Raw genomic sequence first — 10,605 nt, forward strand, 5'->3', positions numbered from 1 at the left:
GGAAAGCAAGATTTGCAATTCTGTAGCATCTTTCATAACTTTAAGTAAAACATCCCAAAGCACTTTTTCAATCGATTCCATTTTCAAGCATTGTCGCTGTTATAATGGAGAAAAATATTGCTTCATGGGATTATTTTGCCATTGCTGTTTCCCCATGTTAGCACGGTAGCACAGTGCTTAGCACTGTTGCTTTAAGGCGCCAGGGTCCCAGGTTCGATTCCCGGCTTGGGTCCCTGTCTGTGAGGACTCTGCACGTTCTCCCCGTGTCTGCGTGGGTTTCCTCCGGGCGCTCCGGTTTCCTCCCACAAGTCCCGAAAGACCTGCTGTTAGATAATTTGGACATTCTGAATTCTCCCTCTGTGCACCTGAACAGCCGTGGCGACTAGGGGATTTTCACAGCGAAATGAAAATGAAATGAAATGAAAATCGCTTATTGTCACGAGTAGGCTTCAATGAAGTTACTGTGAAAAGCCCCTAGTCGCCACATTCCGGCGCCTGTTCGGGGAGGCTGGTACGGGAATTGAACCGTGCTGCTGGCCTGCCTTGGTCTGCTTTCAAAGCCAGCGATTTAGCCCTGTGCTAAACCAACCCCTTGTAACTTCATTGCAGTGTTAATGTAAGCCTACTTGCGACAATAATAAAGATTACTATTATTTTTTAAAACCTTGATTTCCCACTAGGCTGGTTAAGTTAAAATGACCCCCTCAACGTGGTGCTGACATCTAGAGATAGACATCGGTACTGCATGACCTTAGTGTGAGAGCAGTGGGAAATGTAAGATAAGAGCTGAACAAGAAGTCCAGAGTTGGAGGCTCGAGTCTTGCAAAGCACCAGTCATACGTCTCACAGTAACTTCATTGCAGTGTTAATGTAAGCCTACTTGTGACAATAAAGATTATTATTATTAAATGATCGCCCCCTTATCCTGAGGCTATGCTGCCACATTTTCGGTTCTCCTGCCCAGAGAGCCTACCCCCACCTTATCAAACCCCTTTGGGACATGTTTCAATGAAATAAAAATCCCGTCTTCAGGGGTGCACAAGGAAGGGGATTTATTTTGCTTCTGTTTATTTTACAGGTAAATCTCTGGCACAATTTCATTCTGATTTTGACTTTATTTGAATAAATGTAAGAAAAATAAACCACTGAATTTGGGAAAAAGCAAAACTTACCTGAAAAGAATGATTATTTAAAAATAAATACAAAAAGCCGAGAGCGCATTTTATCTGGATATAAATTTCCCTGTTAATTACTCTTCAGATGTCATACCTCAGTGTCAAACATTAAGCATAAAAAGGATAACGACAGTCATTTCATGATGTTATTTCTGACTTTGATAACCACGCCTATTTCTAAGGCAGACGTCAAACTCCAAAGCTCCCTCTAAATTAGCCGGAGCTTTTACTTTGGATGGAGTCACAGGTACATACATACAAACATAGAAGATAGGAGCAGGAGAAGGCTTTTTGGCCCTTCAAGCCTGCTCCGCCATTCATCACGATCATGGCTGATCATCCAACTCAATAGCCTAATCCTGCTTTCTCCCCATAGCCTTTGATCCCATTCTCCCCAAGTTTTCCTAATTAATAATAGTATAATAATAATCTTTATTAGTGTCACAAGTAGGCTTACTTTAACACTGCAGTGAAGTTACTGTGAAAATCCCCTCGTCGCCACATTCCGGCACCTGTTCGGGTACACAGAGGGAGAATTCAGAATGTCCAATTCGCCCAACAAGCACATTTTTCGGGAGTTGTGGGAGGGACCCCACGCAGACACGGGGAGAACGTGCAGGCTCCGCACAGACAGTGACTCAAGCGGGAATCGAACCCGGGTCTCTGGCGCTGTGAAGCAACAGTGTTAACCACTGTGCTACCGTGCCACCCATCAGGCTACCTATCAGGTGGGACCTGCCAGTTACATTTAAACACATGTTGACACCATCAACTCATTCTTTACACAATTGGTTTTGCTAGATCTCTTCAGAGGGCAACAGAGGGTTGGACTGCAGTTACATGTAGGCCAGACTGTAAGGATGGCAAGTTGGCAGAGACGTTAATAACCAGGGAGCAGAGATTTAAAGTAATGACCGTAACAGTTGGAGGGGCTTTGAGGGCTAACCTTTTCACCTAGAGGATGGAATTGACCGGGCGCTCGCCCAGGATGTCGTAACACAGCAGGAAGGGAATCAAGGGTTATCGGGAAAGTGGACGTGAGGAATGTTGGATCAGGATCGAGGGGCCGAATGGCCTACTCCTGTTCCTATTTCTTATGGTCTTATCTGGAAATGCACCTCAGAGTTGACTAGGTTGGGGGATGGCCTGAAATGTGATTCCTTTCTGCAAGTGGGCAATTATTATCAGGCTTGGCAGTGTCATTGAGTCATCAGGTTTTACAGCACAGCAAGAGCACCTTCGGCCCATCATGTCTGTGTCGAACATCAAGTATCTATCTGCTCTAATCCCATTTTCCAGCATATGGTCCATAGCCTTGTATGCTATGGGATTGCAAGTGATCATCTAAATGCTTCTTAACTGTTGTGAGGGTTCCCGCCTCTACCAACCATTAGGCAGCGGGTTCCACGTTCCCACCACCCTCTGGGTGATGAGGTCTTTCTTCAAAGCCCCTTACCTGTGATTTATGCCCCCTGGTTATTGACCCCTCTGCTAAGTTCCTTCCAATCCACCCTAATAATTTTGTACACCTTGATAAGGTTCTCCCTCCACATTCTCTGCTCTAAGGAAAACAATCCCAGTTTAGCCAGCCTTTCTTCACAGAAGACATAGAATCTCTACAGTGCAGAAGGAGACCATTCAGCCCATCATGTCTGCACCGACCCTCACCATAATCCCGCACATTGATCATGGCCAATCCACCTAACCCTGCATCTCTTTAGACTGTGGGAGAAAACCGGAGCACCCGGGGGAAACCCACGCGGATATGGGGAGAAAGTGCAGACTCCACACAGTCAGCCGAGGCCAGAACCAAACCGGGTCCCTGGCACTGTGAGGCAGCAGTGCCAATCACTCTGCCACTGGGTTGCCCAATTAACATCCTGCCGAATCTCCTCTGCACCCTCTCTCAGTGATGCTGCGATTGATTTTCAAAAAGTCAATGCAAGTTGTTAGGAAAATGTTGACTATTCTGGGCAATGTCTGGGTGATTGGTATGGAATCTGGGCAATGTCTGGATGATTGGTATGGAATCTGGGCAATGTCTGGATGGCTGGTATGGAATCTGGGCAATGTCTGGATGGCTGGTATGGAATCTGGGCAATGTCTGGATGGCTGGTATGGAATCTGGGCAATGTCTGGGTGACTGGTATGGAATCTGGGCAATGTCTGGATGCCTGGTATGGAATCTGGGCAATGTCTGGGTGACTGGTATGGAATCTGGGCAATGTCTGGATGCCTGGTATGGAATCTGGGCAATGTCTGGGTGACTGGTATGGAATCTGGGCAATGTCTGGATGACTGGTATGGAATCTGGGCAATGTTTCGGTGACTGGTATGGAATCTGGGCCATGTCTGGATGGTTGGTATGGAAGATGGGCCATGTCTGGATGGCTGGTATGGAATCTGGGCCATGTCTGGGTGACTGGTATGGAAGATGGGCCATGTCTGGATGGTTGGTATGGAATCTGGGCAATGTCTGGGTGACTGGTATGGAATCTGGGCAATGTCTGGGTGACTGGTATGGAATCTGGGCCATGTCTGGATGGTTGGTATGGAAGATGGGCCATGTCTGGATGGCTGGTATGGAATCTGGGCCATGTCTGGGTGACTGGTATGGAATCTGGGCAATGTCTGGATGGTTGGTATGGAAGATGGGCAATGTCTGGGTGACTGGTATGGAATCTGGGCAATGTCTGGGTGACTAGTATGGAATCTGGGCAATGTCTGGATGACTGGTATGGAATCTGGGCAATGTTTCGGTGACTGGTATGGAATCTGGGCAATGTCTGGGTGACTGGTATGGAAGATGGGCAATGTCTGGGTGACTGGTATGGAAGATGGGCCATGTCTGGATGGTTGGTATGGAAGTTCAATGCAGCGTAATTGTTAGAATGAGCATGCATAGTTACAGATGTGCTTACCAGGCCCTGACAGGTGCTGATGGCTGCTAGCCCAGTCTCTGGGGCTTGCACTCTCCCAATGAAGTGGCAGTCAGGCAGCGACAGGCGGCTGATGGCTGCTCCCTTCATTCCTCCATAGCGTCTCTCGGCCACAAAGCCGGGTGCCAGGAGGGCTCGGTTGACGGTAAGGTTGAAATGCAGCTGGCCTCCTCGGTGAGAGAGTCGATAGTAAACCTCCCGCTCTGCCGCTAGATCCCGCCTGGCCCGGTGAGACACATCGTGGGACAAGAAACGGCCAAGGTGGTCCACCCTGACCGGGTGGACCAGCTCAGGGTGCGGCAGCGTTTGAAGACGGGGCTCTGGGAAGGAAAGATGAAACGTGTCAAAAAATATACTCAAGCCCCCAAAATACACCCTGACCTCAGATAAATTGGTGACAGAATTCTCAACGATTCCCAAATCACTCCCAGAATTGTTGAAAACACTGCAATGTGTCCTGGCTCAATGCAATCTCCAAACGCAACTATTTATTAAGCAACAATTTAAATAAACACCAACAAACAGATCAGGGGCAGGAAAGTTGATTCCCCCTTTGGGAAAATCGCAATTGCACGTTAGCAGAAATTGGCAACCTTGAAAGTTCGGAAAAGTGTTGGGAGTTTCTAAGTTTCTTTTTTGCAGAATCTCCTGTCTAAAATTCAGCTGCTTCCCCATGGCAGACACCGCATCACAAATGCTGGAAAATAACCCAGTGCCACCTTTTTTTTTTAAAGCAATACCAGGGAAGATGGGGAGAGTAGGGTAGCTCAGGCGCCGATTCCCAAATGTTGGGTCCATTTGTTTTTCCAAGCTGTTGGGGGAGTTACTGCGAGTGGCTTTGTGTTGGTTAAGCAGGGACGAAGCACAGACCTTGCTCGCTGTGTCTCTCCTGCTCCTTGCCCTGAACTTCAGTTAGCACAAAGGCAAGAAAGGTTGTCAAAGTCTGGAGGAAGTTGCCTGTGTTGCCGCTCCACAGGATCCGCATGGTTCCGCCTTCGCTGCTTTGGAGACGAAGATCTTCTTATTCTTTAAAAGTTTATCCCGATGCTGCCGTGGGTCCTGGAACATGTCACCCGCTCTGCAAACCGGGTTTGGGCTGCTTTCACAGTGCAGGAGAGGCGAGCCCCCAGCCACCCTGCCCCAGGCTCTGTTTCCTCTGTCACTGAGTTGGGACGGCCCCTGATCTGACAACACAGCGCGTTCCTGAGGCACAAACACACACACACTCCCCCCCCCCCTCCCAAACCAGCTGCTTTCAGCTCCCATCTATTTGCACAGAGCTCCTGCCCCCGCCCCACACTCGGAGACACAGACACTCTCAGACACGAACACAAACACTCAGAGACAATCCTACAAACACACTCACAGACAGACACACACAGGCTCACACAGGCTCACAGACACACACAAACACACTCCCACAGACACACACAAACACACTCCCACAGACACACTCACAGACACACTCCCACAGACACACACACAGATTCACAGACACACTCCCACAGACACACAGACTCCCAGACACACTCCCACAGACACACACAAACACACTCCCACAGACAGACTCACAGACAGACTCCCGCAGACACACACACAGACTCACAGACACACTCCCACAGACACACACACAGACTCCCAGACACACTCCCACAGACACACACAAACACACTCCCACAGACAGACTCACAGACAAACAGACGCACACACAGGCTCACAGACACACTCCCACAGGCTCACAGACACACACAAACTCCCACAGACACACACACAGGCTCACAGACACACTCCCACAGACACACACACAGACTCCCAGACACACTCCCACAGACACACACAAACACACTCCCACAGACAGACTCACAGACAAACAGACGCACACACAGGCTCACAGACACACTCCCACAGACACACAGGCTCACAGACACACACAAACTCCCACAGACACACACAGGCAGACTCTCACAGACACACACACAGGCTCACAGACACACTCCGACAGACACACAGGCTCACAGACACACACACTCCCACAGACACACACAGGCAGACTCCCACAGACACACACACAGGCTCACAGACACACACAGACACACTCCCACAGGCATACACAGACAGACTCCCACAGACTCCCACACACAGACACACAGGCTCACAGACACACACAGACACGCTCCCACAGACACACACACACAGGCTCACAGACACACAGACTCCCAGACACACGCCCACAGACACAGATACATGTAGACCCCCCCCCCCCACACACACACACACACAAAGATAGAGTCACAGTCACACATGTACACAAACACAGTCAAGCACTCACATACATTACTGAGCTGGTCAAGCACCTTTCCAATTTCCGTGGTTACTGCACCCCCCCCCCCCCAATATTTAATCAGCCCTCAAACATTTTCTTTCCCTCAAGTTGGTGAACTTTTCCCTCTCACTGGGCCAATCCCCTCCCTGTAAAAAGAGCGGAGCTGCAGCAAAGCCTAACTTAACGGAGCAATGGCTGAGCGAGAGGGAATGTCCCGGGAATCGGGACAGCATTCCCATTGCAACCAGCTCCATTCCCCCACTCCCTTCCCAGGGACATGGATGTGCTCTTTAACCCGGCCTTTAATGCAACAGGGGTTGTGAGCTTAAATGGGATCTCAAACGTCAGTTTCAGATTGCTTCACTTTTTTCACCCTGGCTTCTGGACAAGTTCTCCCAGAGTTGTGGACAAGGCCAAAGTCGGGGGGAGAATCTCGCTGCCTGGGACATTCTGTCAAACTGACGGGCTGCTTTCACCTTGTGTTTGAGCGCCACATAGTGGCAAATGGCAGAACAGCAAATAATTAGGCAGAGTGGAGATAAATGGAGCCTCACAGTGGGACAACAATGGGATGCTTTCCATTAGAAGAACTGGGTGTGATAAAGACTCATTTGCCATTTTTGAAACTTGTCCACGATGATGCCCCTGTTGCTAAAATGTATGTAACTTTATAAAGTACAATGTCTAGACTGATCCACCAGGGAGTGCTGCTCTGTCAGGCGTTCTGTCTGTCAGCTGAGATATTGAACTGGGGCCCTGTCTGTTCGCTCTACTTTGACCAGATGTCCATCAGCCGGTGGGCTGCACAGAACATGCTAGAGGCCTTGCAGGAAAAGGTGCTGGCAGATCCCGTGGGATGATTGCCTGAGCACACTGTCACAGTCATTTCGCAAAATGCCTCATCGCCTAAACTTTCAAACAAGCACCACAATGTAGCTGGGCTGGTGGTGAGGAAGGCCCTCTCCGTCAGATTCTTCCTACATGCCCAGGGTCTCACCCCCTCCGCACGTTACTCTCGAGGTGACTGTGGTGGGCGAGAGACCCCTGTCCACCTCCTTGTGGAATGTGCGTTTGCGAAGAAGGTCTGGAGAGAGATGAGGTGGTCTGTGTTCCTGAGGTAAGGGCGGCGCAGTGGCACAGCGGTTAGCACTGCCGCCTCACGGCGCCAAGGACCCGGGTTCGATCCCGGTCCCGGGTCATTGTCCGTGTGGAGTTTGCACATTCCCACCGTGTCTTCGTGGGTCTCACACCCACAACCCAAAGATGTGCAGGCTAGGTGGATTGGCCATGCTAAATTGCCCCTTAATTGGAAAAAAATAATTGGGTACTCTAAATTTATTTTTAAAAGTTCATCCCAAGCAGCTCTGTGACACAGGACTCTGCTCTACAGGCTGTTCTCTGGGACGCAGATCGAGAAAAACATCAACTGCCGCTGAAAGATCATCAACTCAGTGAGGGAAGCGCTTTGGTCTGCCCGAAACCTGTTGATCTTCCAGTGGAAAGAGTTGTTCCTGACCGAGTGTTGGTCACAATGTTGGTTCCAATGTCCAGGACTACAAGCTGAGGGATTCACTAAAGCTTGGGGCAGCCACCACACAGACACAATGGGGGTAGGTTGCAGTCTAAACCTTTCAGCCACAGTGCACTGTGCGGCTGGACATTGTACAGAACCCACTCCCCCCCCCCGGGCTGTATGATTCACATTGAATGTATACGGTGCATATTACACGTATCACAATTGTATTGAAGAACCTCAGAGCATAACATTGGTCTCTGTAAAATACCTGAATATCATTGCACTTTCTGTAATGACCATTTTCAAATGTCTCCAATGGTATTTCAAATATTTTATAAACAATGTATATTTTTGCAAAGTAAAGTGGAGGTAAAAGATCCCATGACACCATTTTCTGGAAGATTAAAGGAGTTATCCCTGGTTGTCCTGGTCAATATTTATCCCTCAGTCAGCGTCAGAGAAACAGATTATGTGGCCAATATGTCATTGCTGTTTGTGGAAGATTGCTATGCCCCGTTTTCTACATTATTTACAACAGTGAATACACTTCAATAGTACCTCATTGGTTATAAATCGGTTTGGGGCATCTAGTGATCATATGAAAGGTGCTATGCGAATGCAAGTCCTTGTTCTCCCCCATCAAACAGCTGACAAGCCAGACTTATTTGCAGTATCCTGGGCATGATTCAGCCCCTGGGCTGTGCCCTCATAGCCTCCACTCTCAACGTTTCCTGCGAGAGGAAGCAGCAAAAGATTATTGAAGTCTCCCCTTCACAAGGCTCGGGATCTGTTGATTCATGTTGATTCTGCTGCTGAGCTTTAACAAGAGGCAGAGAAGCACTTTACCTCATTGTGTATGATACTCGTTTCCTGTCCAATACTTACTGTCTCGCTTTAAGCTAGGTTGCTGATTGAACAATTAATCAGATAGAAAGATTCCAAATTGTTATAATCTCAGGAAGATCCACTCAGAACAATTTTGTCAAGCTAGTTCGAAGTTTATGAGGATTGTAATCATGGATATGAAAAATTGTTGGCGCAAAGACTATTGATTTTGTTTAAGGTGGAACCGTTTCATTTTGTTATCGAATCAGCACTTCAAGTGGTATTAACTTCACAGAGAAGGTGAGTGATGTTAAGAGTGAGAGAACATAAGAACAGGAAGTGGCCAATTGCCCCCTTGTTCTGCATTTATTGCCCATCCCACGTTGTCCTTCAGATGGTGGTGGTGAGTTGCCTTCTTGAACCGCTGCAGTTGCTGAGGTGTAGGTACACCCACTGTGCTGTTAGGGAGGCAGCTCCAGGATGTTGACCCAGCGACAGTGATATATTTCCAAGTCATGGTGGTGAGTGACTTGGAAGGGAACATCCAGGTGGTGGGGTTCCCAGCTATCTGCTGCTCTAGTCCTTCTAGCTGGTAGTGGTCGTGGGTTTGGAAGGTGCTGTCTAAGGAACCTGGTGAGTTTCTGCAGTGCACCTTGTAGATGGTCAGTGGTGGAGGGAATGAATGTTTCTGGAAGGAGGGGCAATCAAGCGGGCTACTTTGTCCTGGATGGTGTCGAGCTTCTTGAGTGTTGTTGGAGCTGCCCTCATCCAGGCAAGTGGAGAGTATTCCATCACACTCCTGACATGTGCCTTGTAGATAGTGGACAGGCTTTGGGGAGTCAAGAGGTGAGTTACTCATTGCAGCATTTGAAGCCTCTGGCCTGTTCTTGTAGCCACATTCACATATATATATTATAGTCAGTGCTCCTCTGAATATTTCTCTTCTCTCTAAGCTCCAAACATATTTACCTTCTCTTTGCATGCTTGCTATGTTGGAATTAATTCTCATTGCACCATTATCTACTTGTAACTACAGAACTTCCACCTCCTTTTGTATCTTCTACCATGTGTGGACTAACAAAATCCAATCTTTTATTCGTATTATCCTCAATTATGTCAGTCTCTCTCTTTCCAACTTTGGCGGTGTTTTACTCTGTGGACCTTTGTTCCTTGTCTGGGTATTCCCCAGTGGGAAAACAGAGGCTTTAGCACCTCTGCTGGTTGGAGGATATTATTACAATGTGATATGTTTACATATAATTGTGGACATACACATTAATATATGTATTCAAGTCAGAATCTTGAGTGGCTTGGAGGGGAACATCCCACTCACCACCATTGTTATAAATTTGTGACTATAGAACCCCTACAGTGCAGAAGGAGGCCATTTGGCCCATCGAGTCTGCACCGACCTTCTGAAAGAGCACCCTACCTAGGGTCAGGACCCCATCCTATCCTCGTAACCCAGTAACCGCACCTAAAATTTTGGGCACTTAGGGGCAATTTAGCCTGGCCAATCCACCTAACCTGCACATTTTTGGACTGTGGCAGGAAAATGGCGCACCCGGAGGAAAGCTATGTAGACACAGAGTGACATCCTCAGATCCATACTGGCTGATTTGTGTAGAATTTGCTAGTTTTATTTTCTGGGCAAGGATGTGGCCCGTGTGAAATGCTAAACCTTGGACTTTGTTCCTCCCTTAAAGACCATCTGATTATAACTGGGTGAAAAAATTAGTTAATTTTTACAGGGACAAATTAACCAGTTTTACCAGAGGGAACTAAATCCTTAATCCCTACAATCTGATCTTCCAGATCACTGCAGAC

At 48.1% G+C, this 10,605-nt stretch overlaps 1 protein-coding gene across 1 annotated transcript in view; it reads right to left on the reverse strand.

Annotated features, from left to right (window-relative positions):
* The window catches only part of LOC140387312 (uncharacterized), a 404,134-nt gene extending 398,852 nt beyond the window's left edge, over nt 1-5,282 (reverse strand). The window contains exons 1-2 of the mRNA XM_072470241.1: nt 4,985-5,282; nt 4,097-4,434 (exon numbers count right to left, since the gene is read on the reverse strand). Of these exons, the coding sequence (XP_072326342.1) occupies nt 4,097-4,434; nt 4,985-5,099 (453 nt within the window). The 5' untranslated portion in view covers nt 5,100-5,282. The remainder of the gene's footprint in view (nt 1-4,096; nt 4,435-4,984) is intronic.
* Nucleotides 5,283-10,605: the final 5,323 nt, after the last annotated feature.

This window comes from Scyliorhinus torazame, chromosome 12, assembly GCF_047496885.1.
Source record: "Scyliorhinus torazame isolate Kashiwa2021f chromosome 12, sScyTor2.1, whole genome shotgun sequence".
Lineage (NCBI taxonomy): Eukaryota > Metazoa > Chordata > Chondrichthyes > Carcharhiniformes > Scyliorhinidae > Scyliorhinus > Scyliorhinus torazame.